Here is a 15,508-nt window from a genome sequence, read left to right on the forward strand (position 1 = left end):
AGCAGCAGCAGGGGGAGGCGGGTGGGCACAACTCCACACTGCCACTCCCGCTGCTCCTGGCATGGCAGGGGCACCTCACCATGGTGGCGTGGCTGACTCCGGGCCCCCAGTAGTGGTAACAGCGGTGGCAGCACCAAGCCTCCCTACCCCACTGCCTTCTGGTGCCAGGTCTCCTCTGCTGGGCCATGAAGAACCCCTGGGAGAAGGCAGTAGTGCATGGGGCCTCAAGCCCCACAGTGAGCATCCCACATCCTGCTGCATCCTGTGCACATATCTGGAGGGGCATGTGTCCCTCCCCCCTTCTCCCCTGACACGTTGCCTCTGATGCCTGACCCTCCCCAGGCGTGCACGCAATGATGGGCAGCCAGCCCCCCAGATGAGCCACCTGTGTCTCCGTGCTGCTCCCCAAGTTGGGCCCTGCAGCCACGTATTCCAGCCCTAGGCACTGCTCCAGTTGGGCAGCACTCTCAGCCACCAATCCTTCTCTAGTCCCTCACTGTGGCTGCCTCAATCTACCCCCCACACATTGCTTCTGCTCCCCCCACCCCCCCACACATCACCTATACCCCCCTCCCCGCTACCCATAGCCTTACCTGCAGGCAGCTGGTGGAGCTGCTGTCCACTGCTGCCTGGCTATATTGTTGGTCACATGCATGTGTGCACGCATGGGCAACTGGTGCCTTCTGAGTCAGGTGGGGCATATGCCCCACCAGCGGCCAGTCAGCAACTGTGGGGGGGGCCCACAGCCAATCGTGCTGACCTGGAAGTGCAAGTGGGGCACCCGGATGTCCCAGCGTTGCTCCCAGAAGTGCCAGCGGTGCTTCTCCTGATGACCCCTCTCACAGTGCTCACAGGGGGGACACCGGCACTCCTGCCCCCCTTGCCCGTCGCCTGAGCAGGGAGTGCTGGCTGTCGGGGTACACCAGCCTTCTCAGGGGGTGCACATGACCCCCATGCACCTGTGTGTGCACGGGTACACGTGCACATGGCATCCCGCTTCCCCAAGCATTCTCTTGCAGGCTGGAACTCTACGAGCCTGCAGAGGGAAACCCACGGTTTCCTGCCTTTTTCTCCTTTAAAGGAGAAAATCCATGTTTTTTGGCCGCAAATGGAAAAACTGGATCCTTGGTGATAAGGTAATTACTGCCATCATACAAGGGGCACCAGAACCACTCCCCACCCCAGGAATTTTTTCCATGGCAGGAATAACCAGGCAGGCACAACCCCTAACCTAGTATTAGATCTGGGAGGCAGGTGGGGCAAGCAGAATGGCACTCCCACCCCCCAGGGAGTCTTTGCCATGACAGGCCTAGCCCTGCATCCAGTAGCTTATCTGAAAGGGGAGGGAAAGTGAACAGGGCACCAGGTGTGAGCAGTCCCGACCACAGAAATGTTGCAGCTGACATGTAGCAAGTCTGGCTTGTAGCGCAAGCCCATGTTGCTTGATGAAAATGAATTGTGTTCGTTCATGTCTGTCACTGAGGTTTCCTCACTGTGAGTTACCATTTTTCAAGAAGTATTTAAATGTAAACTAGTTAATATCTGAGCTGAATGGTGCAGATCATTGTTTCTCAATCTGTGGGTCGTGACCCAAAAATGGGTTGCAAGAATATTTGAAAGGGTCTTGAGCAAGTCCCAGAAAAATGCGGGAAAGCATGGGTTTCCCCTTGCAGGCTGGCAGCCTTCCAGCCTGCAAGGAGCTGCTTGGGATGATTGAAGGCAGCAGGCATACGTGTGTCGGCATGTGCACATGCACGTGGCCAGCATGCGGCCAGGCGGGGTGGTGGGAGCAGCCCTAGCAGCTGGATGCAGGTAAGTCTATGGGGAGTGGGGGTTGGAGGTCCAGGGCTTGGGGACTGTCTGCAGGAGAGCTGTGTGTAGGTCAGGGGTGTGTGGAGGCGATGGGTTTGGGGGGGGGCAGGTGCCTTCCAGTGCTGGGGAAAGACAGCCAGGTGCTGAGGCTGCAGCGGTGGGGGGGGTAGGTGGGGGAAGGTGCCTACCCCTCCAGCAGGGAAAGGGGGCAGGGCAGGGGGACCTTTGGGGGCAGCAAGAAGCTTTGTGGCCAGGCCAGCAGCACTGGGGCCAGTGCCTGTATGCATAGGGGTGGGGCATCCAGGAGACGGTACTCGGTGGGGCAGGAGAGTCTGTGACCAGGCTGCCTGGTGCAGTGTGGCAGCCCCAGCCCAGGGCAGGGGGTGTGCCACAGGCCACCCCTCCTCCTCCCTCTAGCCCATGCTGGGGCCGGACATGCTCTGCTGCTGCCCACATGAGCCAAAGCTGCTGCAGTCACCACTCTGGCCTGAGCAACGAGGGCAGCTGGGGGCCCTCTCTGGCAAGGCTAGGGGGGTGATGAGGGGCGGGAAACGGGGTTGGGAGTGAGGGGTGGCCCGGGGACTGTGGGTCAGGACTGGCCATTGATTTTTACAAATAGGTCCTGGTACAAAAAAGGGTGAGAACCACTGGTGTAGATGGTGTGAAAGAGATAAGCTTGGACTGTAAGAACAGCAGCTGAAAGTATTTCTGTCAGAAGCTGAAAGGCAATGAGTGAGTGGAAAAGCAATTCAAATAAATAAAAAGCTTTCAGAAGAGGGATTGGGGTGTCAGTTGTGTTGGTCCTCAGGTTGCAATAGGGGGTCAGAATTTTTGTGCTAAGCAGAGTTAAGGGAATTGGTCAAAGAAGTCACATAATAGGTGTGTGGAAGAAGATCTCTTGCTAGGAAAGCTCCCTGTTCAGTCTAGGTAAGCATTTCCTCTCTTAAAGAAAGCACTGGTCTTTGACCAAAATCACTTGCATTGTTTATCTCGATGCTATGTGTTTTGTCTTTTCTGTCAGATGTACCACAATGGCGTCCTGGAGTTCTGTGTCATTACAACTGATGAAAATGAATGTAATTGGATGATGTTTGTACGTAAAGCCAGGTAAGAGCCGTCTTTACCCCAGCTGAGTTGATTTGAAACCCGTGGTACTGTCCATGTGACTGATGTCTCTCTGCCTGTAGACTGAGGGGAAATTGTGAGGAGTGAATGTGTAGGCCACTGCAGGAGCTGCCCTACTGACTTCTTGAAGAATGGCACTGCATGAACATTTGAGAAATTTCTAGGCAGCTGGACCTGTAACTGGGAAAAAGAAATGCCAAGACAATGGGGTTGGGAAGAGATTTGAGGGGAGAACCAGTACAAGCTAAATGGCAGCGGACCACTCCAAAACAGTTACTTGAATCCAGTGGGGCAAGCAAAATATGGCCCATGGGCCAGATCCAGCCTGCCAGGCAATTTCATCCGGCCCATGGACAGCCACCAATTAATTGTACCCCACCCAGCCTGCACGCTTTGCTCCCACCCAGGCAGCACACACAGCCAGGCAGACCTGCCTCTATCGTGCAGGGTTTTCCGCGGTGCACATGCAGTTCCCAGCACTCGCGCGCCACCAGGGGAAGCCCTGAATGATGGAACCAGCTGCCTTCCCTGCCCCATGCAGCTGCCCGGACTCTGCCAGAAGTGGCGGGGAGCCCTGTTGTCTGCTTCCGTGGTAGCAGCCAGCTCCATCATGCAGGGCTTTCTGCCAGCGGCACGTGTAGGGTACAATTGCCCTGAGGGACCCTGCTTGCTGCTACCGCTGGTGGCAGGAGCTGTGCACTGTGGTGGGGGGAGGGTCTCCACAGCCCCCCATCCTCCCTCACACCCCACAAACCCCACACACCCACACCCTGCGCCCTCAACCCCACACATATACACACACACCCCACAACATACCTTACACCCCCTCTCACACACAGCCACACACCCTCACAAACCATACCCCCCCACAATACACGCCCCCACACAAAATACAAGAGTAAGACTTTATTTTTGACCTATTACTCAGTCACCTCGATATACAGTACACAAACACAAATCATGACAAAAATATTTTTTGCAATAAAATTAGAATATGTTATAGTAGATGTTTGACTTTTAGTATATTTAGTATATGATTTGTTTGTTTTTTCCTGGATCAGATGGCAAGCCCTCCCCCCACTCCGCCCCCCCTCCCCCCCAAAGGAAAACTTCCAGGGGCAAGAGGAGGGACTTCTGGTGGCAAAGGTCAGGGATTAGGGGTAGGATTTCTTGTCCCAAGATAGCAACTAGGGGGCGGAGTACCTGCCAAGGGGCAGGGCTACTCTTGCAGCCTGACAGCTCACCAAAACTCATTAAGTGACCCTCCAGCCAAAATAATTGCCTGCCCCTGATCTAGTTGTTTAAACCCTTGTTTTAGTTTGTTTTTTGTAGTGAAAGTGGCAGCCTTTTGCATAGGCGACTTGGGGGGCACATCTGTGCCCCCCCCCCCCCCCCGAGATTGGCTGCTGTCCCTGCCACTGCTGGCTTCTGTGGGCAGTTCCCCCCACCACCCTCCCTGTCACCAGCTTCTGTGGGCAGTTGCCGCTTGCCATCCCTCCCCCCACCTGCCTGCAGGCTTCTGCGGACAGTCGCAGCTCACCGTTCGCAACCTCCCGCCCTTCCCCCTCCTGCCAACATCACTGCCAGCTTCTGTAGGCAGTCACTGCTCACCACGAAACCAATGCTACCACCCACAGATTGTGCCCCCCCAGTCTGGGGAGGCACCAGTTGATGGCCTTTTGCCATCCCCTCTCTCCCTGACATCTTCTAAGTAGTTAATAAAGATGGTATTTACCTGCCCTTTTGCTTTATACCTTTATTGGTAATGTGCCCCAAATCAAAATGGACCAGTGGACAAAAAGCCCATCTCTCTGTTCTTGGATTCACTGCTCTTCTCCTAACTTGCATTGACACCCAGTCATACCTTCCTGCCTGTTGGGGAGTCTGCAAGGAAAATAGTCTCACTTTAAAGTTGCTCCATGAATGGGCTGGTAGGAACAAAGCAGAATTGTCTCCATTAATCTGGGATACTAGATGGGCCTGCTGCCATTCGCACAATTAGTCTAACAAGTAGGAATCAAGAAACTGCTACTGGCCCCAGGTCTTCAGGAGATGTGGTGCAGTGTTCATCCTTTGCCATTCCCTGCCAGGCCAGTAAAGGGCTGTTTTCATTGTTTTTGATATAAATGATCACATTCCAGGAAACTTAATGAAGTTCTGTCTGTATCTGGAGATGGCTTTGCTATTATTGTGCACTGTGTATTTTCTTTCTTTCTTTTTATTTGGGGCAAAAGCATGAAAAAAGATATTTGTTCTCTAGAGGTTTTCAACTCATTACCCATAATCTGCTATTTATTATGTCAGTTACTTCCTCAGGAAATAGTTAAACTGTTACAATGCTTTGTGACTTCATAGGACACTAAGCAGTAAGAACAGAAGAACTCTCAAGAAAGAGATTCTCTTTTTATGTCATCATCCCTAGTAGTCAAGAATGAAGGAAATAATGAAATGTCAGATGAGCAGAATTGTTTTTAAAATACAAATGGGATTTGTATTTTTGTTTCCCCGTTTTGTTTGCAACATGACAATTATGATTTCTTTTTTAACTCTCCTTTGTTGATGTAGGAACCGGGAAGAGCAGAATCTGGTAGCTTATCCACATGATGGAAAAATCTATTTTTGCACATCACGGGACATCCCTCCTGAACATGAGCTGCTTTTTTATTACAGCCGGGATTATGCTCGACAGATTGGTAAGAAAGAAGGCACACTTATTTGCCTTTGCTGAAAAAGTTTAACTCAAAGTCCCTTTTTGTGCTGCTTCTGAATTGGGATTTTTTTTTGTTCTGTGACACGACTTAGTGATGAGTGCTACAGTTGTCTTATAAATTACAATTAGTTAGGTGTAGATAACATAGTTATATTGTTCTGTAATAACCCTTTAATTTTTTTCTGATCATGATGAGAAGGTTTCAATAGAAGATATACATCTTTTCAGTTATCTGTTGCTTGGGCCTACTAATAGCAAAAAGCTGATAGCAAAATGTGAAGAGTCTGAAGATCTGCCTGGTCATAAGAGAGCTCACAGTAGTTTTCTTCATAGAGAAATTTCCACATAGTAAATAATGATGTGCTCTGCAGGCACAGTGCCTAGAGCTTTCTGTGAATGCTGTTATACAGACAGGCAGTGGTATGGCACCAGATTTGGTACAAGCTTTCCCTCATTCATCTCCATGCCCTAATTGAGAATCACCTCTGCCCACACTGATTAGTAACAAGAAGAGATTTCTGGGTCTGCTTTGCAGTTTTGGCTTGGAGAACTCAAGCACAAAAGGAGACCTTAAACTGACTACCATTTGTTCTTTTAGATTTACAAGAATGTGGCTGCTGGCTATACTTTTGATTGATGATCATAGCAAGAGAGAAAATTCCAAAGTTCTTATCCAGACTTTATTTAATCCTTACTGAGGCAAAACTCCCATTGAAATTAAGAATCAAGTAAGAGCTGCCAGAATTTGACTCAATCCTTGTACTGTTACTGAATAGCACTATGTAGGGCGTTTCCACCTGTGGATCGCACTTACTTTACAGAGGTGCGTAAGTATAAGTATTACCGTTTACAAACAGGGAAACAACAACACAAATTTGCCCAAGGTAGCCTAGCAAGTCAGTAACTGAATCAGTAATAAGATTTAGTATCCTAGACCTGGGTCTGTGATGAAATTGTTACTTCAGCTGAAGTACAGTTAATCCATCCTGAAATGCGAATTAAGCAATCCCAATGTTTCAAGGAAGCACAGGTACCATAGCACTGTAGTGTGTTGATATCCTTGATTATGTGTAATATCAGAGAGGTAGGTGTATAGCCATGTTAAAACAATAAGTCAGTAAATATTTTGAGTGTCTGAAGGAAAGGTGTGTCTAATAGAAGTGCTTTTGTGTTAAAGGTGTCCCTGAACATCCAGACGTGCATGTGTGTCACTGTGGAAAGGAATGCACTTCCTACACGGAGTTCAAGACCCATTTGAGCAGCCACATCCATAACCACCTCTCCAGCCAGGGACACAGCAGCAGTCATGGGACAAGCCACAGTAAGGAAAGGAAGTGGAAGTGTTCCATGTGCCCCCAAGCTTTCATCTCCCCTTCCAAACTTCATGTCCATTTCATGGGACACATGGGCATGAAGCCACACAAATGTGATTTCTGTAGCAAAGCTTTCAGTGATCCTAGCAACCTCCGGACTCACCTCAAGATACACACAGGTAAAGTAGATGAATTTTTAGATGATGTTTCAAAGAACATTTTATGAAATATAAATTTATTGCTGGTAAAAGGTGCCAGATTATCAGTACTATTCCTGGACATAGGAATCCTTTGTCTGTTCATGGAAAAATGCCAGTACAGGCAGCAGCAGTGCAAACTTCCTGCAACTGCTTCCTCTGTGTGCCTCAGCTTTGACCTGGAAGAACTGTCGATCTATTCAGGTACTTTATAGTACCTGAGTTCCTGACTAGTTGAGGACCAAGAGATGAGAGAGTAGTAGTCACCAGGTCTATTTAGTTCATGACCTCATATGCTGAGACAGCTAATCTGGATGCCAGTTATGTCAGGGGTTTCATGTTGTGGACACTTATCTAGTAGGAACTACACTAAAACCAGCTACTTGTTTCCCTGTAAACTTCTGTATTGTTATTAGATGGCAACTGCTTTCTATCAGCGTGCATCATATTAAGTATGTTGTCTGAGGAGTCTGTCTTTAGGGTACATAGATAATTTATCCATCTGTCTCATTCCTCGGGCAGGAAGGTTAACGCTAAACAGATTGTCAATATCAGTATGGCAGCAATTGAGATTTAAGTTGATGTTTGAGGCTGCAGGAACAAGGGAGAGTTACCAAAAAACAAACTGAGTTAGACCTTGCAAAGGAAATTAAAATAGATAAAAAGAGGTTATTTAGCCCATAAATGAAAAGAAAGCTAGATAAGAAATGGGGGGTACCTGTTCCAGTGAGAGAGATGATCTATGTATAGCCCCAAAATAAATTGATATTTTTGTCTTAGTTTTCAGTAAAGAGGATGTTGATCACAGAGCCTGAGATGAAATGAAATGGAAAATACCTCATTTGACCAGAAGAAAAACTCCAAGAGCTCAGTGCATTTAAGGCAAAAAGACTGGATAAATCTCCATTCCAGCATTTGTTAAATTGTAGGTCCAGTAGCAAAGTGTGTTACAAATCCATCAGTTGGGAGTAGTGTCGTATGAGTGGAGAGTAGCAAATACAGTAAATATGTTTAAGAGGCAGGGGGCAGAAATCTGATCCGAACAGATATAGGCAAGTTTGTCTGACTTCAGCAGTAAGGCTATAGAAGAAATTCTGAAAGAAAGAATAAGATGCAGAACTAAATGGAAAGTGAGACAGAATGCAGTATCAGTTTACTAAAGGTAGATTGTGCTAGGCTAACCCAATATCTGTCATTGATCAGGAAAAACTTATTTCATAGACAAAGTAAATATAGTAGAGTTACCCTATCTAGTCTTCAGTAGGGTATTTGATATGGTGCCTGAAATGGGGGAGGGAGGAGGAGAACAGTGAGTTATTTTGAAAGGAGAAATACCAGGCTGGAGGGAGGTTACTAGTAGAGTTTCTCAAAAAATAGTCTTGGCTTTGATCTCATTCTCTGTTTTATTAATGACATTAGCACAAAAAAGTAGGTGTATGCTAACAAAATTTCCCCCTCCTTAAATATATTTGATGGCACAAAATTTGGAGGCGTTGTCTATACAGAAGAGGATCAGAATCTGATATGTAAAAAACTGCTGGACTTTGAGGACTGGAATGAAGAAAAATACGGTGACTTTTAATGGTGCAGAGTGCAGTGCAGTTGACATTAAGACTAGTAATGAATGTCTCCTTTTTGAGTGATTGTCCATATGAACATCCTCATCATGGGTATATATGTTCCATAGCACTTGAACTTAAAGATGTTTTTTATTGGGATGCATCCATGAGGGTGACAGTTCCCTTGGTGGTTCAGTCTTCCCTCAGTTAGGGGAAGGACTTTGGTATGTGCAACAAGATACCACTTCTCCCTGTGCACATATGTAATGATCGTGCTGGACACTAGGCCTGTGCGAAGTGGCTAGTATTCACTTCAGATTCGGATTCAGCCAATTCAGGGCACAGTGATTTTTTGATTCAGTGATTCGAATCATTGTCCTGAATCAATTTGGACAAATCTGATTCGGAGATTCGGCCACCGCAATTTGGCTGAATCTCCAAATCAGACAGACCCCGTCCCCCACCCTGTCTCCCAGCCCCATCAGTGGCTGCCTCACCTGGCCCCAGCATCCTGGCGCTTAAAAACAAACAAAAAAAACCCCCACATTCACCAACTGCTGCCAGGTTGGGGGGGGGGGGATCCCCACTGCCCCTCACTGTCCCACGCTGCGTGGTGGGCTCTGCCATGAGCCCTCATCTGCTGCCCGCTCTCCCAGCCTCCCTCCCCCCCCCCCCCCCCCCGGCTCAGCCCCAGCATTGATTCTTTAAAAAAAAAAAAAAAAAGCCCTGCACTCACCGGTTTCTGCCAGACAGGGAGTGATCCCTGCTGCACTCCACTGCCCTGCGCTGCCTGGGGGGCTCTGCGACGAGCTCCCAGAAGCGCTGATGGCTGCTGCAGCAGCCAGTAAGTGCAGGCCTTTTTAAGAACCAGGAGCTGGGGCTGGGCGAGGCAGCTATTGACAGTCCTGAGAGAGTGGATGGGGAATGCGGGCTTATGGAAGAGCCCTCCACGCAGTGCAGGCCAGTGGGGGGCAGCAGGGATTGCCCCTTGCCTGGCAGGAGCTGGTGAGTGCGGTGAGTTTTTTAAAAGAGCCAGGATGCTGGGGCCAGGCAGGGCAGCCATTGATGGGGGGCGCTCAGGGGGCTGGGGGAGCAGGCAGGGGATGGGGCCTCCTATGGTTTTGTCCCTCCTCCTCCATCCCCCATCCCCTACTTACCGGCATGGAGTCCAGGTCCAGCTCCCTGCAGCTGTGAGTGGGGACTGTCCAAATCTCCGAAGCTCTCTGAATCTCTTCTGAGTTGATTTGGAGAGCTTTGAATCGATTCAGACCTTTTTATTGGTCTCCTGATTTGATTTAGATTCAGAGATTCGGCCACTGAATCGAGCCAGATCTCCTTCAGATTAAATCAGATCCCAAAGCTTCGCACAGCCCTACTGGACACCTCCTTATTAGGATGGGAGGCCCTTATGGGTGACTACTAGGTCTAGGAGGTCTGGGTTCTGTAGGAGGAGAAACTCCGTATTAAAGTGCTAGGGTTGAGAGTGATGTGGAGAACGTGTTTTCTACACTGCATAGATGGGTGTCATGTACAGGTTCTAACAGACTGCAGCAATAAAAAAACACAGCAGCAATATTCTATATCAATAAACAGGGTGGGGTGACATCCTCCCCTGTATGCAGGGAGGTAGGTTGCCTATGGCAGTGGTGCATTTGTCACCAAATATACTTCTCAATGGGACACTTCATTGATACTTGGAAAATAAAAGCAAACTGAGCAGATCCATAGGCCTATACCATGAGTAAGAGGTCTAAGCTTCTGTTCTCCAGTCATTATTCGCAGACTGGGGTTGGCTGAAGATGTCCAACACAAACAAGTCTATCAGTGGGAAGTGCCAGTTCTGCTCTAGGAATTGTCCATGTCTGGACTGTACCCAATGCCTGTCTTATTCTTTGGTCAGGAATCCTCCCTTACGCCTTCATATCCATGCTTTTGATTTCACTGGCTGTTCCTCAGTGTGAGACAGGATGTGGCCTTTGAAAATCATTCTGGCTCCTACACAGTTAGGATCTTGGTACCAGTGCCTTCTGCTGACATTAATGAGAGCCTAGGGTTCTGTCTTGGGGCCTAAACCATGTGATCCAGGACAGAAGGAAAGTACTTGATCCAGCTTTGACTACTTCCATTTCATAACCTGGATGCTTGATGGCTCTTGGAAATAGTGGGACTTCTTTGTCCCAGTAAGGGACATCCTTTTGCACAGCAGAAAGGACTTGAGTAGACACTTTTCTGGCTAAGTGATTGAGATACTTAGGGTGGTGCCAGAAAAGAAACCTCCCCTTTAGATATTCCTCTAGTTTGCCTATGCTGGAATATCTGCTAAATCTTAAATGTTGTAGACTAGTCCTTCAGCTCCATTCTCCAGCCAAAGGCAGACATATTTTACTTTCCCACAGTCCTGCAGTTCCTTAAATGAATGACCAAAGTTTTTCCTCTGGAAACAGATCATGTCCCTCAGTGGGGCACAAATTTGGTTCTCTCACCTCTGCTGAATTCTCTCACTATTTGAATCCATGGTAACACACTCCTTGCTCCACCTTTCTATGAAACCAACTTTTCCAGTGGCCATTTCTGCAGTTAGGAGGCTGGGTGAGACCAAGGTCCTTCATATACTGCCTTCTGAGCAGATAAAATATCTTTGAAGACTTACCCAAGTTGTTACCCAAGGTGATCACTGACTTCTGCCTGAGTCAGCAGATGTATTTACTGGTATTCTTACTACAGTCTCACTCCTCCAGGTCTGAGGTGTTGTTTCACACACTTGATGGGCAAGAAGTTTTGTCTTGTACTTGCATGGGATTACGCCTTTCTGAAAGCCTCTGGCTATTATTTCCTCCACCCAGAGACCCAAAGGGACACATATCAGCTGGGTATTAAACTGTCACAAGAACTCCAAGGCAGAAGCTTCTCTAGGTAGAGCACATTGCAGCAGAGTCTACAGCTGATATCAGCAGGGAAGCTGCCACGTCCTCCATCCAAACGTTCACCAAGAATTACACAATTGCAGTAGCCCCAGGGCAGATACTGCGTATGATCCTTTGGCTGATGGTTACCTAGGGAACTCTGAGGCCCACCTTCAGGTATGTGATCACACACCATCCTTTATCCCTTCAGCCTGGAACACAAGAAGGGGGGAGGATTGTGGTGTGCCTGTAGGTACTGACAGGGCTGTAAGTTTTCTATGTCAAGTGCTGAGGTGCACGTGTACCCATGATGAGAATGTGGACAAGACATCTTGAAGAACTCTGGTTACTGGTAAGTAACTTCCCTTTCCTCTGCAAGGTGAAAGCTCATCAGTTGAAAGCAGGAGGAGAAAGATCTGGATATATTAATTGATCACAGGATAACTATCAACCACCAAAGCAATGTGGCTGTTAAAAAGGCAGATGTGATCTTTAGAATTTTTATAATGTACTGGGTCTAAGGTATGCCCAGAAAAAAGAGGGGTATATTACCATTATACCATTATACCAGTACAAAGTCATGGTAAGATTTTATCTAGAATCCTGGATGCAATTCTCATCCCCAGTGCTTAAGAAATATGGAACTGGCACAGAGAAGGACTTATAAGTTGATCATGCGAATGGAGAATCTGTTTTACAAGGGGAGACTAAAAGACTTTGGTTATTCAGCTTTAGCAAAAGAAAAACTGAGGGGCCCTGATGATGCTTTAGACATACTGTAGGGTGGTAAATGCCAGGGAGGGGGAAGTGCTGTTCAAGGACAAAACTGGCACAAGAACAAATGGGTATAAATTGGCCAAATAAAGTAAGCTTGGAAATAAGACATCTCTTCGCCATTGCAGAAGTGTGATTCTGGAGCAGCCTTCCAATGGGAGTAGTAGGGGGCAAACAACCTAACTAGTTTTATGATGGAATCTGATCCATTTATGAACAAGATAACATGATATGGTTGCCTGTGACAGAGGGCATGGCACTTGATGACCCAGGAGGTCCCTTCCAACCCTATGCCCTGCATTCAGCTGCAAACCCTCTGATGTCACATTGATCTACAAATAAAGGAGTCTAGGAATCGATACCAAACTTATTTAGAAGATATGCTTCTTGAAAAGCAGGGAATTGAAAAAGCAATACTTTCAGACATTCCCTAAATTAAATAGCCACCTAGTGGTTGTAATCCCTTCCTGTTATACAACATTTTTCATTAGTAGATCTTAAAACATTTTACCAAGGAGGTAAGCATCTTTATTCCCATTTTACAGACAGGAAAACTGAGTCACAGAGAGAGGAAATGATTTTCCCAAAGTGATCTAATGAGCCAGTACATATTTCTTCAGTGTTCGGTGCCCAATTCTTAACCTTACATTTTAGCCTTGTGGTAAATACCAAAAGCTTCCTGATAGTGATCTTACCTAGAACATAGAAGATTTCCTATCCAGATCAGTCCTAAGGTGTGGTAAATATTTGGTTACTCAAATTGTTCACCAGAATCACTTCACCTAACCTGGCACCTCCTATGGCACCTAAAACAATGGAGTCCCAATTCTTCATTGGCTCATAGGCACTACCATAAAAATTATGACTATGAATAACAGTTGCAGAGACCATGTGGATGAACACAGCAGATGGCCGTACTGCTTCTCAACAAAAGTTCTCAGCGCTGTATATGCACAACTGAGCTTGAGTGACAGATTTTGGTCTCCTGAATGGCTAGTCCAAACTGTTGTTTTAAGTAGGCCTCCTGGCTAAGTTTGAAAGAATAGAAGAAGTGAAAAGGTAAATGCTTTGCCAGGACCCTCTTTTAGGGAAAGATTTCTAGCAGTGGTTAATGGGAGATCTCATTGTCACTGTGTGTGTGTGTGTGTGTGTGTGTGTGTGTGTGTGTGCGTGCAATTCCAGGCCAGAAGAATTATCGCTGTGCTCTCTGTGACAAATCCTTCACCCAGAAGGCTCATCTGGAGTCCCACATGGTCATCCACACTGGAGAGAAAAACCTCAAGTGTGATTACTGTGACAAGCTGTTCATGCGGAGGCAGGACCTCAAGCAGCACGTGCTCACCCACACGCAGTAAGTGATCTTGGTTGCAGGGACTGACCACCTGAAATATTAGGACTGTGTGTGGAATAAACAACAGCCTAATAACAACATGGAGACTTCTGTATTTGAAACCCCCCAGGAGTGTGGACTAAAGTAACTAGGTGGGACTAAATGTTGATCAGCTCTAAAAGGGCCATGTTGTTGATGTCTGTTGATGAAGTATTGTGGAAGGAAAACTATTCGGTAAACCTTCAGAGAATTTGCCAGGCTTCCTTTGCTTCCTAGAGAGGGTACCCAAGTTATCTTGGTTGCGTTGTGTAATAGCATTCTACAGTCAGTACACTTTTACCAGTATAAGTGATTGGAAACCAATCTATACCTGTAACAGTAGAAGTTTGATGGACATAGACTGGTTTAAAAATGGTGGAACCCGGTCTGAGATCCCCAACCACCAAGGGCTTGTGTATTCTGTTTGGTACCAATTTAAACTATGCCACATACAGAAATCTGTGCATCTGTGATCAATTCTGCCACCTCTTGCTGTTTGAATGGCTGTACCTTGCCAAGCTGAAACCTGAGTTTCAGTGTGAGCATCTGGAATCAAGACAGAAATTACAGCTTCCCTGATAGAAGAGATACTTACCCTGCCCTTTGTTCTGGTGCCCAGCACCATAATAGCTGGGAGCATCAAGTGCAGGGCAAGGAAATACCTGCTCAGCTCCCTTTGTACCTGACTGCAGCATTTTCAGTGCAGGAAGAATCTTCATGAAGTAACAAAAATTACTTTCCAAATTTAAGTCTCTGTTGGGCTTTTGGAAACTCAGACATTTTCAGGGAGAATTTGTTTTTTTTTTTCTTGGAGACCTGACACCAAAGTGGGTATGTCTACATGTGAATTTACGCACTCCTAAACTCAATGCGCCTTAACCTGATGTGGCTCTCTGGGCAGCCTGCCCTGAACAGCCCCTGGACAGCCCTGCCCTGGCAGCACCCTGGACAGCCCCCAGAAGCCCTCTGCAGTGTATCCCAGCAGTGCAGAGCGCTAGTGTAGTGAGTGGGAGCCTCCAGCCCCCCTGGATGCAATCAGCTGAGCCCTGGCCCCGGCCCTAACCCTGTCCCCATATTCCTGCCTCCCCAGCAGGCCTGAGCTGAGCCTGCGGGGCCCCATCCTGCGCCAGATGTTGTCAAGAAAGAGGCAGCTCAGGGCCTCAGGAGCTTGGCTCCCGCCCGGTCTCTCACATAGCGTTAAGGTGCCTTACAGTATCTACATGTGCTTTAAAGCACTGTAACTATTGTACCCAAATTTGATACTTGCCTTATGCAGGTATTAAATTTAGGCACAATTAGCCTAAAATCACCCTTTTTTAAGATGCATTAAGGGCACACACGTGTAGACCCCTGTCCTTAATGCACCTTAAAAATGGCTAATGCGCCTTAAATCACCATGTGTAGATGCGCCCAGTAACATCCCCAGTTCAAATCCCTGCTCCAAAGCCGTTTGATAAACAGTTCTGGTTGAGGAGTTCTACCCTAGGATTGTGTTGCCAGGGATTTTTGATTGGGGAAAAAAGCTTTTTGACTCTACCAAGTTAATTGCTAGCATGACAAGTGATCTTCCATTGAGTTCTGTGAGGCAGAGAATGGAGTATTTGTACAGATGCGATAGCTTGTAAATCCTGTACAAGACCTTTCTGCCTAGTGCTGGGCATGTGAAATCATTTCTGAATTATTCCCTGTAAAATGGAAAATGCATTGAAACGGAGATTAAATATATAAAGAAAAAATCAAACCAGT

General features: G+C 47.2%; 1 protein-coding gene across 2 annotated transcripts in view; it reads left to right on the forward strand.

Annotated features, from left to right (window-relative positions):
- The window catches only part of PRDM4 (PR/SET domain 4), a 39,296-nt gene that overhangs the window by 21,627 nt on the left and 2,161 nt on the right, over positions 1–15,508 (forward strand). Inside the window, exons 7-10 of one of the 2 annotated variants that reach the window (XM_059726431.1) lie at positions 2,834–2,919; positions 5,503–5,630; positions 6,825–7,139; positions 13,576–13,744. In XM_059726431.1, the coding sequence (XP_059582414.1) occupies positions 2,834–2,919; positions 5,503–5,630; positions 6,825–7,139; positions 13,576–13,744 (698 nt within the window). The remainder of the gene's footprint in view (positions 1–2,833; positions 2,920–5,502; positions 5,631–6,824; positions 7,140–13,575; positions 13,745–15,508) is intronic. The other variant, XM_059726432.1, reaches the window with a different exon arrangement.

This window comes from Alligator mississippiensis, chromosome 4 (assembly GCF_030867095.1).
Source record: "Alligator mississippiensis isolate rAllMis1 chromosome 4, rAllMis1, whole genome shotgun sequence".
Classification (NCBI taxonomy): domain Eukaryota; kingdom Metazoa; phylum Chordata; order Crocodylia; family Alligatoridae; genus Alligator; species Alligator mississippiensis.